The sequence below is a fragment of the Arvicanthis niloticus genome, chromosome 1 (genome assembly GCF_011762505.2).
Source record: "Arvicanthis niloticus isolate mArvNil1 chromosome 1, mArvNil1.pat.X, whole genome shotgun sequence".
Classification (NCBI taxonomy): domain Eukaryota; kingdom Metazoa; phylum Chordata; class Mammalia; order Rodentia; family Muridae; genus Arvicanthis; species Arvicanthis niloticus.
In genome coordinates, this window is record NC_047658.1 from 6,031,833 (window position 1) to 6,054,140 (window position 22,308).

At 48.4% G+C, this 22,308-nt stretch overlaps 2 protein-coding genes across 5 annotated transcripts; both read left to right on the forward strand.

Moving 5' to 3' along the window:
* Positions 1 to 5,591: 5,591 nt before the first annotated feature.
* On the forward strand, positions 5,592 to 9,205 carry Sertad3 (SERTA domain containing 3). Of its 3 annotated transcripts, none has more exons than XM_076930404.1 (2): positions 5,592 to 5,721; positions 7,963 to 9,205. In XM_076930404.1, the coding sequence occupies exon 2, from the start codon at positions 7,966 to 7,968 to the stop codon at positions 8,560 to 8,562; it is 597 nt and encodes a 198-aa protein (XP_076786519.1). In that variant the 5' UTR covers positions 5,592 to 5,721; positions 7,963 to 7,965; the 3' UTR covers positions 8,563 to 9,205. The 3 variants fall into 3 exon arrangements, with proteins under 3 accessions (XP_076786519.1, XP_034367195.1, XP_076786525.1); XM_034511304.2 differs by having other exon boundaries at positions 5,615 to 5,759; XM_076930410.1 differs by lacking the exon at positions 5,592 to 5,721 and adding an exon at positions 5,981 to 6,153.
* Positions 9,206 to 18,166: 8,961 nt separating this feature from the next.
* Positions 18,167 to 21,235, forward strand: Sertad1 (SERTA domain containing 1). 2 transcript variants are annotated; one of them, XM_034494301.2, is made up of 2 exons: positions 18,167 to 18,329; positions 20,430 to 21,235. In XM_034494301.2, exon 2 carries the CDS (start codon positions 20,433 to 20,435, stop codon positions 21,144 to 21,146), a length of 714 nt encoding a protein of 237 aa, XP_034350192.1. In that variant the 5' UTR covers positions 18,167 to 18,329; positions 20,430 to 20,432; the 3' UTR covers positions 21,147 to 21,235. The 2 variants fall into 2 exon arrangements, with proteins under 2 accessions (XP_034350192.1, XP_076786581.1); XM_076930466.1 differs by lacking the exon at positions 18,167 to 18,329 and adding an exon at positions 20,002 to 20,254.
* The last annotated feature ends 1,073 nt before the right edge of the window (positions 21,236 to 22,308 follow it).

The following is a 22,308-nucleotide window of genomic DNA, read 5'->3' on the forward strand; positions in this document are numbered from 1 at the left end:
ATCAGAAAGAGCAAGGAAGGGTGAGCTTACTCAGCAATAACTCTCAGGCTGAAAACATTCTAGGCCTAGATAAGATTGTACAGAGGCTAGAAGCTTCCAGGACTAGGCCTAGGTTAGCAGATAGGAGATGACAATCACATCAGGAGATTAAAAGTAGCATCTATACTCCTGCTTCAGCCTCCTGGGTACCTGGAATTGTGGGCTTGCCATACTATACTGAAAATGTCAGTGTTCCTCTGTGTTTGATATTTTTAGTATTTTTTTTCTTTTATTTCTTCAGTAAGAGTGTTTTGTGTTTTGTTTTGTTTTTGTTTTTTGGTCTATGCCAATCCCTGTGTTGGGGCCCCAGTGATGACCAAGGTAGGCCATGTCTCAGGTTTCCTAGCTCTCACAAAGCAGCAGGAATGATACCTCTAATCCTGGTGTGACATCCCAGATCAGCCAGAGCTTCAGAAGCTCAGAGGCCAGATGCAGTTCAGTCACCCAACCACCTTGAGCAAAAAGAGCTTGGTAGAAGACAGATGTATATCCAACCTGAAGCCTGGATTAGTTAGAGTGTGCCTAAGGAAAGTTCTAGAATAGGGCAGTATTCCTGGCTGAAGAAACATGAACAAAAGACAGAAAAGCATATGGCTCTTTTGACAAACTAAACTTTGTCCCTTGCAGCTAGTGATAATGCTGTATGCCCGGTGTGAAATCCCAGCACTTGGAAGAGGGAGGTAGGAGGATTATCAGTCCTAGACCATGCTTTTAATAACGGGGAAATAACAATAATACCATTATTAATACTGCCATTACAGTGAAGTAGAGACGGCCAGGACTAAGGAGGTCTGCGGAGGCTGAATTGCTCATTGTAAAAAGGCTGATCTTAGCACTAACAAGATGGCTCAGCAGTGACAGGTGCTTGCCACCAAGCCCAAAGACCCGAGTTCAATCCCCAGGTCCCACATGATAGAAGGATGGAACCAACTCCTGTAAATTGTCTTCTGACTTCGACATACATGCTCCACTACATGCATGTGAATAAATGTAATGTGATTGAGAAGAAGTATTTCTGAAAAAGCCAATTTTTGCTGGCCATGGTGACTTACAACTACAATCCCAGCCCTCATGCTGCTGAGGCAGGAAGACTGGCATAATTTTGAGTACAGTGTAGGCTACATAGTTTATGTCGTATTAAAGGATGAGGCTGTTGTCTCAAAAAGGAAAAAAATGCAAAGGAAGTAGAGGTGGAGGCATCGGCTCCTGGAGATTTTTTCAATTGTTTTTATTGTTTTATGTATATGGGTGTTTCACCTGCCAGTGAGGTCAGAGGATGTTCGATCCCCTGGAACCGGATTTATAGATAGTTTCAAATCAACCTGTGGATGCTGGGAATTGAACCTGGAACCTCTAGAAGAGCAGCCAGTTGGGCTTTACTGACACAGAGGCATCGGAGGATTGCCAGTTTAGGATAGAGAAGAAAGAGGAGGAACTGACATACACTGGCAGTCCAGGTGGCACAGGCCTTGTAATCACAGATCCTCAGAGGCTCAGACAGGCAGATGGACGTCGGAAGGAATCTGAGCTACAGAGTGAGGTCAAGGTCAGCCTTAAATGTATGGAGATGCAGTCTCAAAGAAAATAGAAAAAGGAGCTGCAGAGATGGCTCAGCCTTTGAGAGCCTGTGCTTCCAAAGGGTCCCCGCATGGGGGCTCACAACTTCAGTCCCAGGAGATCCAAAGTCTTCTATGTGCACCAGACAGCCAAGTAGTGCACAGACATAAATATGGGCAAAACACTGAGACATAATTTTTTTTTAATTTTTTTCTGGGAGTTGCTGGTGCACACCTTTGATCCCAGCACTTGGGAGGCAGATGCAGGTGTATCCCTGTGAGTTTGAGGCCAGCCTGGTCTACAGAGTGAGTTAAAGGACAGCCAAAGCTATTCGAAGAGAAGGCCTATCTTGAAAAACAACAAAACCTAAAACAAACAAATAAAAAATAACTTTTTAAATTAAAGTGTAATTGAAAAAGAAAGAAAGAAAGAGAGAGAGAGAAGGAGGGAGGGAAGGAGGGAGGGAGGAAGGAAGAAAAGCTGAGTGTTGTGGCCATAATCCCAGCTCTTGGGAGGTAGAGGCAGGTAGATCTCTGAGTTCCAAGACAGCCATGGCTACACAAGAGACCTTGTTTGTCCATCCCTCCCAATCCCCTCAAATAAACCCACCACCAACAAACACAACCTTCCCCCAAACAAACAACAAAAGCCCCATAGAGGTGTTCTGAATGCACACAGAGATAAAACTCCAGCCCCTCAGTAAGGCTAAGTTTTCATGGAGGAGAGAAGCAGTTTTGTCCGTGAGGTTTGTGACTGTTCTGGATTGGAACCTGTCTGCCATTTTCCTGGCATTTATTGTGTGGTACTCAACAGGATTTCCCCCTGGGTACACAGAGATGGGAAGAGGAGGGGGATGGGATCAGCAGTGTGTGTGTGTGTGTGTGTGTGTGTGTGTGTGTGTGTGTGTGTGCCCTGCCCGACTTGTTGGAAGGAGTGATTTTCCCCCTAGTACCAGGGATTGAATCCAGGGGTTTGTATGTGAAAGACACACATCCACACTCTACCACCGAGCTATATTCCCACCTGTCTTTCTGTCTTTTGAGTCAGGATCTTACTATGTAGCTACCACTACCAGTTCAGGTGGGGGACTTTTGTGTTTCTGTTTGTTTTAAACAGCATTTATTTGTTGTGTGTACCTGTACTCAAGTGCATATACACATCCCAGTCAGAGGACAGCTTGTAGGAGTTGCTTCTCCACTTTCCATATGTGGGTCTTAGTGACAAGTCCCTTTCCCCAACTGAACCACCATCCTGCTGGTCCACAACTGAGGTTTGGTTTTGTTTCTGTCATCTCAATTTCTCTTTCTCTACGTTGCCTGAGCACTTGACAGATTTTTCACTGTATACTTGCTCTGGGCCCAGCACTCAGAATATTACAGACCAACAGAGGTAACCTTGGAACTTGTCCTCAGGGGCCCTGGTCCAGGTGGGGGCAGGCAGAAGGTTGGGGACTGAGTAGGGAGGATCAAAGGGCCACTGACTGTAATTTCAAGAAGGGCATCTAACATGTGGCCTCTGTGGGCACTGCATGTGTGTGGCACAGACATGCATGCAAGCAAAACATTCATACATACAAAATTAAAATAAATAAATGTAAAAAAAATTAAAGAACAATAACTGGTATATTATTCCCTACCAGTGAAATGAGCCAATTCAAGCCAGATTAGAGTATATAAAGGCAGGTTTATTGGGAAGCTGCTCTTGGGCAGGTTCACTGATTCCAAGGAAGGAGGCCAGAGAAGTCACCATGGGGAGGGAATCAGAGGAGAGGGAGGGAAAGAGAAAGGCACAGACAGACAGACAGACAGACACAAAATGTCTAGATTATATAAGGAAGAGCCTCTGGGGGAGAGGAAGCCCAGCCCCTGGGACAGAAAGTTCAGGCAAGGTATACAGGTAGGGTCTGAGGGATGCTGGGAGAACCTGGAGGCCAGGTCCACTTTGGTATGTTAAATAGGTGCCTCAGCTGTTTATCCTGGGTTTGAATCCGGGTATGGCATGGAACAACTGTCATCTGAGCACTTGAAAGGTAGATGCAGGAGGATCACATCCAGAGTCCAAGAACATATATATAGCATTCCAGGGCTGCAGAGGTAGATAAGTGAGTGAAGCTGCTTGCCACCAGGCCTGATGGCTTGGACCCCTGGCTCCCATGGGGTGGAAGGACTCTCTCAAATTGTCATCTGACCTCAAAAAGCATGTTATGGTACACATAAACCCAAAATAAGTACGTGATATTTTTAAAATAAGTAAGTTCCTGGCTAACATGGGCTATGTGAGACCTCAACTTGAAAGCAAAAACAAAGACCTGGAGAGAGGGTTCAATGATTATCAGCAGAGGACCCAGGTTTGATTCACAGAACCTAGGTGGTGGCTCACAACTGTCAGTAACTCTCCCAGGGGATCTGATGCCTTCTGTGGGCACCAGGCATGTACATGGTGAACATACATACATACAGGCAAAACAATCACACATGTAAAATAAACGTTAAAAAAAAATAAAAAGGCAAAACCAACAGAGTGGTGGTGGCTCCAGCCTCTAATCCCAGCACTTGGGACAGACGCAGGTGGGATCTCCACGGAGTTACAGGGAGTTCAAGGCCAGCCTGGTCTACAGAGTGAATTCCAGGACAACCAGAGCTACACAATGAAACTGTCTCAAAAAAAAAAAAAAAAAAAAAAAGGCACAAAAACAACTAAACGAAACTAAACAAAGCAAAACCAAGAGTTTAGAGTCTGGCAGTCTTACTGCTGAGAGTTTGCCTTGTATTAGACTTTTGTGATAAGGGAAGGGAGAAAAGTCCAGTGTTTATTTCTTAGAAGGTATTGGGAGCCATCTTAGAAAAACCGAAAGCAAGCTAGACAAGGTGATGAAGGCCTAAATCCTAGAACTAGAAAACTGAAGCAGGAAGATACAAGTTTCCAGAGCAGCTTAGGCTACAGAGCAAAACCCTGCCTCAGAACAAGAACAAACAAACAAACAAACAAACAAACAGCTGGGGACTTGAAAGAGTACTTCGGCTAGCACTCGGTGTTCCGTCACCAACACCACAAAAACTAAACAAAAGGGACAATTTTCTGGGCCTGAAGGGACACACCTGCAACTCCAGGATTGAGGAGATGGAAGCGACGTATGATTAGAATTTCAAGGCCAGCACTGTCTACACTAGAGTCTGGCTTCACGAGACTGCCTGAAACAAAAAAGAACCCGAAAGTAAATCCTAGAAAACAGGAAGGAGGGTACCAGAGACCAAATAATGTCGAGCAAGCCAATTCATTATGAAACCGTATCACAAAATAAAAAAATACAAATTTTTAAATCTTAGCTCAGTTCGACAGTGTTCGTTCAGAAAGCTCAAACGTTAAATCCCCCAAACTAAAAAAGAAATAAGTTTGAGTTTGTTCTCAGAGCTGCGAGCATCCATTAAGAGTGGACAGCAACAGGCTGACAAATGATAGAAACGATGGAGTTGCCTGGGATCCAGGAGGTTCCACCAAACAAGCAACAGACCCCTCTAGGTTAAGCACAAGCTCCGCCTTCAAAACGGGTTGGGGATTGGGGGGAGGGAGACTGAGCTCCGCCAGCTAAGAGGCGGGGCTGCGGTCGTTCAGGCAACGCTGGCTGCATCATTCTATTGGCTGCTGTCTAGTGCGTCATTCCCCCTCTCCCCCGCCCTCCAGTTTGACCCAGCCTTCGGAACTCGGGGGGGCGTGGCCTCCACCAGCTGCCCAGCCTGCTTAAACAGCAAGGGAAGGGAGAATGGTGCCACCCGGTGTCACTCCGCAGTGGGGTCTGGTAGAAGGGGTCTACAGTGAGACAGAGGCGTAAGAATCACAGCTGAGTCCAAAGTAGCAGTTCTGACCGCGTTACCACCCTCCACCATGGAGACTCCGCCCCGCCCCCTGACCAGTAGCCAACCTAAACGGGACCCGGCCCAGAGATGGACGGGGCCTAGCATCCGTGGCTCCTCTTAGCCAATGGCGCCCCGCGGCGGGCAGGATTCCAACCAATCGTAGCTTTAGGCTGGCCTCCGGGGAGGAGCCGAGTGGCCGGGGGCCAGACCCAGAGGCCCGGGGAAAGTGAGCCGGACTCCTACCCAGCACTGGTGGAGCGCAACGCTGCAGGTTTGTCGGAGGTAGTCGTGGCGACCCTGGTAGCCGAGGTGAGGAGTGGCCACCTGTGTGAGATTTTCCTAGAGATAGAGGAGGAGGAGGGCGCGCCCCCGTGGTAGGCGGAAGTAGGGTATCCCTAGTGGAGAGAGCAGATTGCTGTGACTGATGGGCATTGGAGAGTGGAAGGCTGAGGCTGAATTCCAGCATCAGAACCGAAGGGGAAGCAGGATTATTCAGGAGTTGGAGTTTGGAGAAGCCAGGAAAACGGAGAGAGAACTTTGGGGGCACCAGTCGGAGAATAGTACAGTTTGGGTTTCGAAGAATGAGCTGAGTTTGGAGTTCCACAGTGTTCTGGGGAAAGTGAGCGTTTTAAGGCTAGTTTATGAAGCATTTAGAGGAACCCGGGATCTAGAGGCACCGAGTCTTGGATACTGAGATGCCGTGGTGAGAAGGGAATGTCGGGGAGAGTTCACTGACGGGGTCTTGGAGCCGGACTGGAAGTTTGGAAAGTAAAGCCCAGAGTTATTTGAAAGTGGAGCCGAATTAGGGGAGATTTGGTACGAGGTCTCAGAATTGGGATACCCAGTTTCGCCGGCGCAACTATGTACTCGTTTGTTGTCTTTGGGCGATATGATGGGATTTGGGTCTCTGCACACCGAGGACAGTTTGGGGAAGAATCCAGAACTCCTGGGGTGATAGGGACCCAGAGAAAGCAGGTTTCGACTTAAGCCTGGTGGGGGAGGGGCGCTCGGGGCGTGGAGCTCAGATTCCCCGCCCCGAAGGCAGTAGAGGGCGGGGCTCGGCGGCCGCTGGGCAGCTGAAGTCCGGGTTCCCTTCCCCCACCAGCCGGAGCTCCAGTACGCATGCTCTCAGGGAGGGCGGGTGTGTCCAGTCTCCTGGGTGTGCTGAGCCTTCTGGGGATTGTAGTTAGGACAGCAGAAGCTCTGCCTGGCGGGTTTGGGTCCACAGTTCCCAGAAGGCCCTAAGGATACATTGAGGTGTTCTTGGGTTTGCTCTAGCAAGCCAGGAAAGGGCGGTGCCTGTAAGAAGAGATGATTTGGTTGGACTGGTCGCTAGAGGGTGCAATTTGGGGTTAGTCTAGTTGTAGCTGGCTTTCCTTTGGTTCGGAATTTGGGAAATGCTCCCTCTCTTTTGAGAGGTCATAGACTTAATTGTAGGAAGCAGGTATGTACAGAAATATTCTTGTAAAAAAAAAAAAGAATGAATTTCAACATACACATCTCAGCTGAGCGTAGTCTCAGACACATATAATCCCATCTCTCAGGGAGGAAGAGGCAGTACGATATGAGTTCGAAGCCAACCTGATCCACATAGGAAGTTCCAGAACTATACAGAGAAACCCTGTCTCAAATTTGGGTTTGGTCCGTTACTCTGTAGTCCGCACCTGTTTGTCCTGTGACTTGTTAGAAAAAAATATGGAAAAACAATAACAAGATCTGTTGAGACTAGAGTTAAGATCTTCACTTTCCAAATGTTGAAATTGATTACCATAGTGTAAATTCAACGTTGAGCCTACCACAGAAGCGAGATATTCAAGCTATGCCAGGGTGTTTTTGTGATTTTAGGGCTTTCTGTTTTTCTGAGACAGGTTTGTCTAATCATATAACTGTGCCTGGCCTGAAACTGGCTATGTATTGTACACCAGACTGGTCTTGGCTTACAAAACTCTGCCTACCTCTGCTTCCTGGGTGCTGAAATTAATGGCATAGAACCACCTGCAGGTTTTTTTTTTTTTTTCTGTTTATTTTTCTATTTTTAATTTTATGTGTATGGGTGTTTTGCCTGCATGTTTGAGCACTACTTGTGTGCCTGGTGCCAGAAGAGGTCAGAAGACACCATGGATCCTCTAAAAGTGAAGTTTTAGGTAGTTATGAGCCATCCATGTGGGTTCTGGGAATCAAACTTGGGTCCTCTGGAAGAGTAGCCAGTGCTCGTAACCACTCAGTAATTTCTCTAACTCCTTTTATTTCTGAGACACTACCTAGCTGAGGATGACCTTGTACTTCTGAACTCTCTGCCTTTGACTCCTTAATACAGAGGTTACAGTTACAGGCATCTTTCCACCCTCACTGCTGTTTGCTCCCCCTGTGTCATGCACCACACACACACACACACACACACACACACACACACCACTCCCAACAACCCTAGCTGCATGTTGTTGTTTTTTTCATGGGCTTGCATGAAAAAGTGGGATCCCGAGGTTTCTGACTCGAATCTTTTTTTCCACAGGACATGGGAGGCTTAAAGAGGAAACATTCTGATTTGGAAGAGGAAGAAGGGGAGGCTGAGACGTGGGACTGGAGTCCAACAGCTCTTCAGAGCTACCAGCAAGCCCTCCTCCGAATCTCTCTGGACAAAGTCCAGCACAGCCTGGGCCCCAGAGCACCCAGCCTCCGCAGGCATGTCCTTATCCACAACACCCTCCAGCAGCTCCAGGCTGCCATCCACCTGGCTCCAGCACCAGCCCTGCCCCCAGAGCCTCTCTTCCTAGGTGAAGATGATTTCTCCCTGTCTACCACCATTGGCTCTATCCTCAGGGAGCTGGACACATCCATGGATGAGATGGAGCCACCACTGAATCCAACAGCTTCCTCAAATCCCCAGAATGAGATCATATCCCAGGCTGATCCTGTGTTCTTAGAAGCTCTGAGCTCCCGATACCTGGGAGACTCTGGCCTGGATGACTTCTTTCTGGACATTGATACATCTGCAGTGGAAAAGGACACTGCACTTCCACCTCCAGAGCCACCTCACAGCCTCTTCTGTACCCCAGGATCCTGGGAGTGGAATGAATTGGATCACATCATGGAAATCATCCTGGGATCCTAAAACTGATGGGATCCTTCCAGACATCAGCCTCAGAGTGAGCTGGGTCCTTCGATGGGACTCTTGTATGTGTGTTTGGCAGAGGCTCTAAACAGTGACTGTGTGGCCTCCTTTCCTCCTATGTCAGGATTTCACAAACTGTCCTGCATGTGTGCGTGTCTGGTTACCGCAGCCTTCCGTGAAGGCGTGTCTTCCTGAATTAATTTATCTCTTCCAAATGCCTTAAGGAGACTCTGTTTCAGGGAGTCTTGATTCCTCACTTATACATTTCTTCTGCCTCCAGTTCCCAATGCCCTTATGACCACTAGGGTCTCAGAGAAGATAAAACTGGACCTGTCAAAGGATGATGGGTGGGCTGCCTCTCTAGGGAGGGGGAGGGGCTAGTCTCCAGGCAGGTTCAACCTCTTGGCTGGACCCCAGTCCCAGCAGCCTCCTGATTCATAACCAGGCCGGACCATGTGCAATAGGGCGGAAATCTACCATCTCCATGCCCTGCTACTTAAGAAGAAAGAGGAGATGGGGTTTGTAGTGGCATTTGTTTGTTTGTTTTGATTTTTTTTGAGCGAAGTTCTCTTTGTTGTTGTTCTTGATTTTTTTTGTTTTTTGTTTTTTGTTTTCTAATAAAAGCATTGTGGAAAGATTGGAATTGTAGTTAAATCTGTAAATATCTCTGGGATGGTCTAGGGAAGAGCCTGCTAAATTTCTCGAATACTTAACATCCTTTCCTTAGCAAAAATAGGGCAAGTGTAACAGAAGTGTAACATTGTAACTGGTTTGCTTAAGGATACTGTCAAAACCACTTTATGCAAACTAAATCCTTTAGTCCTCAGGATTAGAAAGAAACAGTTACTGTGTCAAATTTTACATTTGCATAGGGAAAATCTCAAACTTAAGAGCTTAGAGTACATAGTTGAATGAAGTCTTGCTTAGTAAATGCCCCGGGGTTGACCCCTATCTGCAAAAACTACCATTTGTTTTTGTTTGAAATGGTCTCACAATGTAGCCCCAGCTGTCCTTAAACTCACTGAGATCCAATTGCCTCTGCCTCCCAAGTGCTGAGCTTAAAGATGCACACCAACACCTTGCTAAAATAGCATTTTGAAGCCTGAAGTTTAGAGACCGAGAGAAAAGGAACAATAGAGGTAAGATTCACTCTTTGCAGGACCCTGCAGCTACGTTTTCTGTTTGAATACTAGCCAGCCCAGAACATGGTGGACAAGTGTGTCAGGCATGTTACTGCTGAGCCATTCCCTACAAGTGAAATTTAGGCAAGTACCCTTCAGGTGAGCAGTGCTCTCAGCCCTTCACTAATAGAGCTCACACAGGTGCTCAGCTGCCATGCTGGGGGCCTCAATAAGAGCCCTGTTTACCACAGTGTTTACGGTCCTCTCCAGTAGACTGACACTCAGTCATATGTGCCTGGGTGTGCGTGTGGAGCATGTATCACAGGCTGGGACTCTTAGGAACTGAAAAGTCAATCTTTTGTTATGGAATGTGCTCTTGAGTTCCTAAAGGGAAGCAAAATGCCCAAAGACCCTCCAGGACCTGTGAACACAAATCTCTTAAGATGCTGTTCTTGGAAGTCACACCAAGTTCAGGTTCAGGAATTCACATCTGGCTTGAGAGGTGCAAAGTGAAGCTGTGGAGAGTGAGGGTAAGGAAAAGGAAGGCCAGAGAAGGAGTGTCACATGACACTGTCCTACCCATGCCCAAGTGAACGGACCCTGCGTTAGGGACTTTTCCAGAAGGGTTGTATGGCAAAGACGGGGATTTCTGTGTGTGGCTTCCTGGCTTTCCAACAGATACTGCCTTTGGGTGAGGTGGGGGCATGGCCTTATATCTAAGAAAGTACACAGGTTATCTGCAAGGACAATCCAAAAAGGGATGAGGACACTGTGGGAAAGTGTCTTAAAAAGTCTATATCCTGGACTGGAAAGATGGCTCAGCAGTTAAGAGCACTGACTGCTCTTCCAGAGGTCCTGAGTTCAATTCCCAGAAACCACATAGTAGTTCACAACCATCTGTAATGGGATCTGATGCCTTCTTCTGGTGTGTCTGAAGATGGCTACAGTGTATGCATATACATAAAGTAAATAAATAAATTTTTAAAAAGTCTGTATCCCAAAATGGCCGTCACGGTAGGTGTGATGATACCATATTTAACCCCAACCTCTGGTAGTCAGAGGGAAACAGGAAGAGCAGTTACATACTGCATTTAACAAAAGCCTGGCCACATTCGACCCTGTCTTTAAAAATATTAAGAGCCAGCCAGGCATGGTGGCCTATACTTTTAATCTCAGCACTTGAAAAGTAGAACAGGTAGGTCTCTGAGTTCAAAACCAGCTAATTCTGAGACAGCTACATACACTTTGTCTCAAAAACAAAAATAATAAAAGAAGAGGAAGGTGCTGGGAAATGGCTTTGTGGGTAAAGTGCTTGCCAAGAGTAAAGACCTAAGTTGGGACTCCCAGAACCCACATAAAGGTTATATGCAGTACCACAAATCTGGGATTCAGGGCAATCCCCATAGGTCTGTGGGCCAGCTACCCTGATGTTTGTACAGGTGGACAGCAAGAGATTCTGTCTTCTTGTCCTTGGACAACAACAAAAAAGAATGCTAATTAAATAACATCTTTCTTTTCTCGAAACTTCCAGCAACTTCTCCCATTCCCACTTGGAATAAAAACAATGGTCTGAGTCAGTCTCCCACTCCATGGCTTCCTCAGTTTCCCCCTACTCCCCATCCCTCAACTCTATATCCTATACCCAAGGACCTTTGTTCTGTCTACGACATCTTCCCAAAGGGTACTTCTCCCCTAGCTTCACCAGACCAAATGTTCCCTGCTTTTGCTGCTCACCCATGAGCACCACTTACTATCCTGTTACATCCTGATTGGTGGTGCTGTTGTTGTTGTTGCTATCAGTAATAGTAGTGGCAGTAGTAGCTCTAGAACCCAGAGCCTTACACAAGCAAAGCAACTGTTGTACCACTAAGCTACACTCCAGCCCTGTTTGCCTTTTTTCCCCCAAATGTTATATTTTATTTTTGTTGTGTATATGGTACACACATGCATGTCAGAGCACCACATGTATACCTAGTGCTCTGGTACTATGGTACCCTTGGAAACTGGAAGAAGGCATCAGATCCCCTTGGAACTGAATTACAGACTGTGAGCCCCTCTGTGAGTGTAGAAACTGAATCCTGGTTCTCTGGAAGAACAATCCTGTTCTTAACCACTGAGCTGGTACTCCAGCCCCTGTTTGACTTTCTTTCTTTCTCTCTTTCTTTTCTTCTTTTCTTCTTTTTCTCTTTCTTTTTAAAGATGGGGGTCTCTCTATGTAGCTTTGACTGTCCCAGTACTCACTCTATTGGCCAGGCTGGACTAGGACTCACTCACAGAGATCCACCTGCCTCTGCCTCCTGAGTGCTGGGATTAAAGGCATGAGCCAACACAATAGTTTGTTTGGCTTTCTTAATAGCGCCTGTGCAACCCCAGATTCTTTATTACACACTCATGGTTAGCCTCCAACACTACCAGAAACTCTCAGAGAAGTGACTATGTAGGACTTTGCCCAGTTGTGCTCTCCCCACCTCCCGTGCTAGACACTGGTAGGTGCTGAAAAACTGCTGGGGTGAGAAAATGGCTCAGTAAGTTAAACACTCATCATGCAAGCATAAAAGACCTGAACTTGGATCCACAGAACCCACAGAAAAAGTTGCTATGGTAGCTGCCTCTAATCCCAGCATTCAGGAGCTAGGGATGGAGGATCCTCAAAGCAAGCTAGCTAGCCGGATTAGCCAGAATCAGTGAGCTCTAGGTTCAGTGAAAAGCCCTAGAGAGTGACAGAGGAAGACACCCAGTGCTGACTTCTGGCTTCCACAAGCATGTGAACACACATGTATGTGCACTCTGTACATATAAATACACACACACAAAAGAAAAGCTGTTAACATAAAAATGAACTCCAGGTCTGGTAATGGCCACGCCTCCCTCTTCCCTCGTTGGATATACACCCTTACTCCCGACAATCACTGCACCACACTGCACACCACCCGGATCTCAATGGTTGGAGCTTGGATGAAGGTGTATGCCTTTCAGTCTGCAAACTGGAAACTAAAGCAGTAAGATCTTGAGTTCTAGATGGGAAGACATGGTGTTTAGGGAGGAGTCGGGGATACTATTTAGATGAGAGAACCAAAGATGGTGAAGTGAGAGATAAGTCATGCTGGGGAAAGGCACGAAGTTAGAGCATGCACAGAATCTTTGTCAGCCAGTGAGGCCCAGGATTGCTGCAGCAGCATGAGCAAGGGGCCGACCACCAGGAGGAGAGATCAGAGGATGAGGGCCGTCATGGAGGGGCTAGAGGCTGTCAGACTGGGAAGACTTCAGCTTTGTTTCCAGCAGAGGGAAACCTCTGGGAGGGTGTTCAGCAAAGCCGATGAGATCTGACTCACCTTTTTCTTGGAAGTCTTTTTACTTCCCTAAAGCAAGCGAGGGAAGCTGGGCATGGTGGCACCAACCTTGTCATCCCAGCACTTGGAAGACCAGCAGGAGGATGGCCAGGAAGTCTGGTTTACTCTTAGAGAACATGTTCAGAAAAATAAAAAACTAAAAAACAAAAACCCAAAAAAACAAACCAACAAACACCAGACGAGAAGGAGGTGGGAAAGGAAGATGAGAGGCGGAAGAATAATTCAGGAGCTTGATAATAGCAACCAGCCAATCTAAGAAGCACCCCCAATTTCCAGGTGAACACACAGAGGCTCACAGCAGCCGGGCTCCTTCCCTAACTAATTAAGAACTGGCCCCAGAAGTGGAAAGGCTGGCCCTGCAGAGGGACAAACCCCAGAGGCCAGAGTCCACCTTTCTCCAACCCGCCCTCCCCAACGGGACTTCAGTGGGGGATGGGGCGCGGAGGCTCTGGGCGTGGCCCTAAGGCCGAGTCACACCCACCTACCCACCCTCGGAACGTGCTGGCCAGCGGGCAGGAGACCTGGGAGGCTGCAGCAGAGGCCTGCAGTCCGCCCGGCGCCTCCTCCCTCCCCAGGGGCCGGGTGGGGTGGCTGACTAGGGGCGGGACGCTCCCTGGACCATCCTCCTTCCCTCCCTCTCTGCCGCCCTCCCTCTCCAGCTGGCAAGGTTTCCCCCTTTCCCTGGCCTGCCAAGCCTGGTGGTTTAGCCTCTAGGTCCAGTCTCTCTTCTCTCTCTCTTCTCTCCTCTCCTCCTCTTCTTCTCCTTCTTCCTCTCTCTCTCTCTCTCTCTCTCTCTCTCTCTCTCTCTCTCTCTCTCTCTCTCTGTATCCCTCTCCCCCTCCCTCCCTCCCTCTCTGTCTCTCTCCTCCTCTCATTGAATGTTGAGTCCCTGCCCCAATGTCACCTCCCAAGGACCACCCTTGAGACAGGTCCCTCTCCCTAGGACTCTCTTCTCACGCTGTCCAAATTACTTATCAGAGGCAGAAGACAGAAATTTGTCTTTTTTCTCTTTCTTTCTCTCATCTTTCTTTTTTTCTTTCTCTTCAAGGGTCTTGTCATCTCACTTTGTTGAATGTGCACAAAGGTCTAAAACTTGTATCGATTTCTCCTACTTCCTCTCTGGGCGTTCCCAGGCCAGTTCTACTGGCCTACCTCTCTGACAAACAGCACCTCAGGGTCTTGCCCTGACTCTACTCTATGCTATGAATTCTTCCTTCAGCATTCTTCCTCTCTTACTTTGCTGGCAAGTCTCTGCTTAAATGTCACTTCTTAGTCTAAGGGTTATCAACCTGTGGGTCTGTGACTCTTTGGGGGGGTCAAATGACCCTTTCCTAAGTGGGCTGCCTAAAACCATCAGAAAACAGGTATTTACATTATGATTCACAACAGCAGCAAACTTCCTGTTATAAAGAAGAAACAAAAGTAATTTTATGGGCAGGGTGGTGTTGGCTCATGCATTCCAAGGCTTGCTCTGGAAGCAGAGGCAGGTGGATTTCTGAATTCAAAGCCAACCTTGTCTACAGAGTGAGTTCCAGGAAAGCCAGGGCTATACATAGAAACCTTATCTTGAAATACCAAACCAAACCAGACCAAACCAACCAAACAAACAAATAAACAAAAATCAAACCCAAAAAAAGAAAGAAACTGTTATGGCTGGGGTCACCACAACAAGCAAACCATCAAATGTCATTACTTGAGACATCCCCATTCCCTACTCCAAGTTACATACCTTTATTATTTAAATTTATTTGTTTGTTTATTGGGGGGGGCTTTAAAAAAAACACTGTGTGGCTTAAGCTATCTTTGAATTCCTGAACCTCCAGCCTATGCGCCCAGCCTTTAATGGCTGAGCTGTCTCTCTAGTACTATTTTATTTTATTTAAGTTTTGTTTGCTTGTATTTTGTTTGTTTGTTTGTTTTCTGTTTTGGGTTTTTTTTTGTTTTGTTTTGTTTTTGGTTTTGGTTTTGGTTTTTTGACACAGGGTTTCTCTGTGTAGCCCTGGCTGTCCTGAAACTCACTCTGTAGACCAGGCTGGCCTTGAACTCAGAAATCCGCCTGCCTCTGCCTCCCAAGTGCTGGGATTAAAGGCGTGAGCCACCACCTCCCAGCTATAATCCATTCTTAAGACATATTCAATTGATATGTATTAAATAAATGGCTCCTGTCTTAGGGTTTCCATTGCTGTGAAGAGACACCATGGCCAGGGCAACTCTTTTTTTTTTTGTTTGTTTGTTTTTGTTTTTTTATTTTGTTTTTTTGGTTTTTTCGAGACAGGGTTTCTCTGTGTAGTCCTGGCTGTCCTGGAACTCACTTTGTAGACCAGGCTGGCCTCCAACTCAGAAATCCGCCTGCCTCTGCCTCCCAAGTGCTGGGATTAAAGGCGTGCGCCACCACTGCCCGGCCCAAGGCAACTCTTATAAGGACAACATTTAATTGGGGTTGGCTTATAGGTTCAGAAGTTCAGTCCAATATCATCAAGGTAAGAACATGGCAGTGTAGAGGCAGGCACAGTGCTAGAGAAGGAGCTAAGTTCTACATCTTGACACAAAGGCAGCCAAAGGAATAATGTCTTCTAGGTAGCCAGGAGGAGGGCCTCAAAGCCCACCCCCACAATGATGCACTTCCTCCCACAAGGCCACACCTCCTAATCATGCCACTTCCTGAGCTAAGCATATTCAAATCTCCACAGGTCATTAGCTGTTCAGTGTGCAGCCTGTAGTGAGCCACCTGAATGTTAGCAGACTCTGGGCTGTGGTTTTTAAAATATTATTATTATTATCATTATTATTAAAAAAACACCTTTGTGCTATAAAGCATAAGCTAATCTTGAACTCCCCATTCTCTTGTCTCTGCCTTGTGAATGCTGGGATGATAGCAGTGAGCCACCATGCTGAGCTCTTTCTAAGCTTCTTTTATTGGTCAGGCCATAAAAATAGACTGTGTAGAGAATTATGTGCATTTACCTACCAGGATACTGATTCCAATTAAACTTGTTATTCTCTTTTGACATTAAACCAAAGGCCAACAAACAACTACTATTCTCTTATTTATTTTTATTCCATTCATTTATTTATTTATTTATTTATTTATTTATTTATTTTTAAGACAGGGTTTCTCTGTGTAGCCCTGACTATACTGCAACTCACTCTGGAGACCAGGTTGTCCTTGAACTCACAGAACTCTGCCTACCTCTGCTTCCCAAGTGCTGGGACCATGTAGCCTATGTGCCACCATACCCAGTTTAGTTTGTTTTCTAAATAAAGATAATACTTAAGGGTTGGAGAGATGGCTCAATGGCTGAGAGCACTGACTGCTTCTTCCAGAAGATCTGGGTTCAATTCCCACCTGTCCCTTTTTTTTTTTTTTTTTTTTTTTTTTTTGGTTTTTTGAGACAGGGTTTCTCTGTGTAGCCCTGGCTGTCCTGGAACTCACTCTGTAGACCAGGCTGGCCTTGAACTCAGAAATCCGCCTGCCTCTGCCTCCCAAGTGCTGGGATTAAAGGCGTGAGCCACCACCACCTGGCTCAGCCCAACATTCTACTGTTAGGATTTGTGTTTGCACATGCTTATCTGCTTATGTATTATGTGTATCAGGCCTGAGAATAGGGTGAAAGCCAGAATAGGGTGTTGAATCTCCTAAAACTATATTTACAGGCAGTTGTGAGCTGCCATGTGGGTGCTGAACTGAACCTGAACCAGGAACGGAGCCAGGTCCTCTGTAAGAGCAACAAGAACTCTTAACCACCAAGCCACCTCTTCAGCCCTAATATCCTACTCTTAGTAAATCATCAGGCCATTTTATTTTATTTCTTCAGTGCTGTAATCAAGCACAGGGGCTTAACATGCTGGACGGCTAGGCAAGCACTCTTTCACTGAAGTGTACCTCTCCAGGCATATTTTAAGAATAGCTGAAGGCCAGGTGTGGAGCTCCTTTAATCCTAGATCTCATGAGGCAGAGATTGGTGAATCTCTGAGTTAGAGGCCAGCCTAGTCTATACATCGAGTTACAGGACAGTCATAGCTGTTACCCAGAAAAACCTTATCTTAAAAATCCAAGGGCTGGTGAGATGGCTCAGGGCTGGTGAGATGGCTCAGTGGTTAAGAGCACTGACTGTCCTTCCAGAGGTCATGAGTTCAAATCCCAGCAACCACATGGTGGTTCACAACCATCTGTAATGAGATCTGATGTCCTTTTATGGGGTGTCTGAAGACAGCTACAGTGTACTTACATATAATAAACAAAAAATTAAAAAAAAAAAGATGTGATACCACAGTTTTTAAAAAGAAAAAAAAAAGAAAATCCAAAACCAAAACAAACAAACAAACAAAAACATACACAAAAACTAAACTAAAAACCAACTAACCAACCAAACAAACAAAAACATATTTAACATGTTTGGTCACTTGAGAGGCTGAAGAGGGATGATTGCCCTGTTTTCCAGACTAACTTGGGCAATTTAGTGAAACTGCCTCAAAAAAATAAAAATAACGTTCGTCTTTTTTTTTTTTTTTTTTTTAAAGACAGGATCTCACTCTGAAGTCCGGGCTGGCTTGAAACTGAAACTCACGATGTAGCCGAGTCCGGCTTCAAACTCAAAGCAATACCCCTACTTTAGTCTTCCCATATTGGGGTTATGGGTGTGAACAACCACGCCCCGCAGGAAATTATTTTCAGGGACTCAAACTGCTGCCCAAAGTCACACAGCTACCTCGAAACTGATGCCCAGGACGTGACCCTGGTGTCATTCTGTCCCCACTTTTCTCCTGTCTTTAATCATAGCAGAATCCAGCTGTCCCACTGTAGTTGAGTCCAGTACCGTAAGTCCTACTGAGAAACCTGCTAATTTTGTAACTCTCAAGAAGTAGGTCCTCTTCCAGAAGTCAGTTTTCTAAAATCACACATGACGTGACAGGCCTGTTCCTTAAAAAGTCCAAAACCCCTACCTGTCACTGCCCGACAAGGGAAACTGCTACCAGAGTTTGTCCCTTCACTCAGGCAGCCTGCCTGGGCATGCGCTTTAGAGACAGCCTCCGTCCTTCTGGAATGGCCCCGCTCAGGGGCCGCCCACCATCACCAACGAGAGCCGGTCCCTGAGCTGGAGGGCGGGGCTGCCACGCGAGTGGGCGGGACCTAGGGATAGTCGAGTGTCTGGAGTCGTGCGCCGGAGTCAGAATTGCGCCTACCGTCCCAGGTGTCGGTTGCTGGAGCGGAGCGAGGAAGCGATGCTACGGCAGCCGCTTCCTGATTGGCTGCGTGTGGCTCCCTCTTCGTTCTGATTGGCCGCGAGTGATCTGTGTATGTAAATGAAGGGGCCCGGTGGGGAAAGACGGGGGGTACGGGCGACCCGGTTCTTTAGCGTGTTCGATACCTTAGCTAGGCAGATGGTCGCCGGGGCTGACCGGGATCGAGCGCCTAGGGCCTGTATGTGTCGCCCGACCGGGCCGGACTGGGTGAATCACGTCGGAGCCCGAGAAGGGGGCGGAGGCGCCGGCTCCCTGGCTCCGGCTGCGTGACTCACCCGCCCCCGCCGCCGCCGCTCCGGGAGGAGCCGCCTCCGCTGCCTTCCGGAAGCGAGGGAAGGCCGGGCTCACTGAGCGACCCGCGGGGGTCGCGGCTCGCTACAGCCTCGGAGGGACAGGCGGGACCCTGGGGAATCTAAAGGATCCCGGGGTCAGAGGGGCCCGAATCCCCGGGGGAACCCTGGACGGTGTACCGCTAGGGGGCGCCCGGACTCGGGGGCGGAGTCGGGGTGGGGGCTGAATTCCTGCGGTTCCCGGCTCCCGGGTCTTCAGCGAAAAGGGCAAAGACTCAAGTTTTAGTGTCTTGCCAGGTCTAGGCAGCGTCCCCGTTAGTGAGACCCTGCAGCCTTTATGCCCCCGTTAGATTAGGCTAGGGGTTCCAAACTCTAGTCCTCTCACCTTGGAAGAAAGTACCGATTTTCAAACTTCTGTCAGTGACTTACTCCTGCGGCCCTTCAGGGTTTCCCTTGTCGGCTCTCTTTCCCCAATAAGTTCTGGATCCACCACTTCCTTGAATGACTACTTAGGCTTTAAAGTCAAGCGGCAGCATCCCAGCGAGTGCAGCAGCCTCGAAAGGCAGACAGTTCAGGCCCACTCCTATCCCCAAATCTTCACACACACACACACACCCCGGATGCTGCCCACTACCAATCTTCCCCCGGGCAGCAGCTACCCCGGATCCTCTACAGACCTTGCCAACTAGCGTCACTACTCATCTTCCTGCCTAGACCCTACCCTCCATGACTCTGTCCTGACACTCTAAAAATCCAAGCCTCCTATTCCTGCCTGTGCCTCCTCCAGCCTGCTCCCAACCCCCACCGGGACTCCTACTGTGTCACTCTGTGCGCCTGCTCCTAGTGTGTGTGTTTTTTTATTTCCTCCTCAGTTCAGGTTTACCTCTCTCCCGTCTTCCTTTGGCTCTTTCAAGAAAGCCTGGCCCTGGTTCTCCATAGCCTACACAGCATACACCAGGGCTCAGCTTCAATGTATCTTAGAAAACCCTGCCTTGATTACCTCCAGGATGGCATCTTCCTACCACTTTCTGTACTTTTGACTATTTAGTGTTCGATGCATAGCAGATACTCCGTGTATTGAACTGTGTAAGATGGCTGCATTTGCAATCAAGGAGTGGCACACACTTGTAATCCTAACCCTTGGGAGACTTGAGACAGGAGGATTGCCTGGAATGGCTGGCCATCCTGGACTACAGTGTGAGGCCCTGTCTCAAAAGAGCAAAACCAAAAACTGCTTATAAATAAGTATTAATTATGTGGGTTTAGAGCTTGTTATCCTACAAAGGACCCGAGTTCAGTTCCCAGTACTCACATCAGATGGCTTGCAATTACTTTAAAACCAGCTCCGGGGATTCCAACAGCTGGCTTCTTGGGACATCTGCACTCGCATGCACACACACAAACACAAAATTTGAAATAAAAGTAAAATTTCAAGTATAATAGTGACTATGTTGCAAGGTTTGTTCTTTTAATCTAATCTGTATAGCAACTTTTAACAGATGCTTTCTGTATCTTGGAAGTTCACCGAGGGTGCTGAGGATCTAGCTCAGCTGGTAGAATGCTTTACATTCAGGGAACCCAGGAGGTTCCGTCCCCAGCATCAACTATACCAAGTACAGTGGCACACGCCTGTCATCCCTGCACGGGAGAAGGGAAGCGCTGCAGTTGTCTACCTAGCAAGTTTGAGGTCAGCCTGAGTTACGGGAGACCCTGTCTCATTAAAAAATAAATAAGAATTTGCTTAGAAAACCTAGACTTGGAGGTTAATTGACTGGTCAAGATCACACTGACAACAGTTGTTAGAGCTGGGTGTGAACTGAGTATTGGCTTTCCATAACTGAATGGCTCCTTCCTCCCTGCAGAGGATGCTGAGCAAAGGTCTGAAGCGCAAGCGTGAGGAGGAGGAGCCGCCGATGGAACCCCTCTCAGTGGACTCGTGGTGGTTGGATCAAAGCCACCCAGCAGTGGCACAGACCCCTCCGACCGTGGCTTCTAGCTCTCTCTTTGACCTCTCAGTGGTCAAGCTCCACCACAGCCTGCGGCAGAGCGAGCCAGACCTCCGGCACCTGGTGCTTGTGGTGAACACATTGAGGCGCATCCAGGCGTCCATGGAACCTACAACTGTCCTGCCACCTGAGCCCGTGCAGCCCACAGCCCCCTCTGTGGCAGACAGCCTTCTGGCTAGCTCAGACGCTGGCCTCTCAGCCTCCATGGCCAGCCTCCTGGAAGATCTCAACCATATTGAGGACCTGAACCAGGTCCCCCAACCCCAAGCAGATGACGGGCCTCCAGGCCGCTCTGTCGGGGGTGTCCCACCCAACCTGGGTGCCTTGGACTTGCTAGGCCCCGGCACTGGATGTCTGCTGGACGATGGACTGGAGGGCTTGTTTGAGGACATTGATACCTCCATGTATGACAGTGAACTTTGGTTACCAGCCTCTGAGGGTCTCAAACCTGGCCCTGAGAATGGCCCAGCCAAGGAGGAAACTCCCGAGTTGGATGAGGCTGAACTGGACTACCTCATGGATGTCCTAGTAGGCACACAGGCACTGGAACGGCCACCAGGGCCTGGGCGCTGACCCTTAGACCCAGGGGTGATTGACTTGGATCTGAGTTGAGCCTGGTGGTTACACCAATCCACTTTGACATGACATAGGTGGCTTCCCCTCACAGAGGAGAGCCAGGGTCACTTTGGAGAGGCAGTACTGAGTCCTGGAAACTTCACATCCATCCACCTGTCTTGACCAGTGAGAGGGAGTTGGAAATAAGTCCCCAGTGGTGAAGTGTCAGGACCCAGTGACAGCGATGGTGTTTGGGCCAGGCTGGGGGTTGGACTGGGATAATCGGCTGGGCTATCCCATCCCATCCCATCATCCACAGTGTGGGAAGAGACCTCATAATTTTTTGAAATTAAAACCAACGTTGGGAAATACCAAGTCTGTGTGCTTCTTTGCCTCTGCGCTGATCAAGGATGAAATAACGTCAAACTTGTAATCCTGTGACACTCCCACGGTTATAGTGGAATAAAATGCACTCCCAGTATGAGATATCTTTGAGCAAAGGGCAGGAGATTTCAGGAGGTCTCCCAAAATAAAACCACTAAGTTTAGTGGAGAGAAGGCAGGATCTTCAGGGGCAGGCAGCTGGCTTTCCATCTAGAAGCTATCCAGGTCCGGGCAAGCCGGGGCCACCTGCCTGCCTGAGAGCAGCGTTGGGCCTGGCCGGAGCCGGGTGTCTGCGGCCGCCCCCGCGGTCCAGCTGCATTCCTAGCCCGGCTGGGAGGGGCCGCACACTCACAGCCCTGGCACGGGACCCAGGCTGCGTCCTTCCTGGCGGCCGTGGGGGCAGGGTAGGGCAGGGCCCCGAGAGCGGAAGGATGGTGGGGAGGGCAGGGAGGGAGGAGCCAGGGCAGGGCTGGGGGGGCTGGATTACCACCCAAAGGGCAGGATGGGTCCTGAATCTGGGGCTGTGACACCGGAGGGCCACTCCTGGGCCTCCCCAGGGGCCGGAAGCTCCAAGACTGCGGCCGGGGTGGGGCTGGAGAGGCGGGAGCTGCACGCAGCCCCAGGGGCCTGGAAGGGGTAGGCGGAGCTTGGCTTCCTGGAGGAAAGGAGGAAGCTGTGCCCATTTCTGGAAGTGACCAAGGCGGGCCAGCGAGAGAAGCGGATGGACATGGCTTCAGGCTAGCTGGTGCCAAGTTAAGGGTCCTCCAGGCTCCTGAACCCAAACTCTGGAGACTCCT

Bases quoted from the DNA above. Each gene is read 5' to 3' on its own strand.
- Sertad3 (XM_076930404.1), top strand. From the start codon at position 7,966: ATGGGAGGCTTAAAGAGGAAACATTCTGATTTGGAAGAGGAAGAAGGG.
- Sertad1 (XM_076930466.1), top strand. From the start codon at position 20,126: ATGCTTTACATTCAGGGAACCCAGGAGGTTCCGTCCCCAGCATCAACT. The intron at 20,255-20,429 runs GTCAGCCTGAGT...TCCTCCCTGCAG, and splicing joins GTCTACCTAGCAAGTTTGAG to AGGATGCTGAGCAAAGGTCT.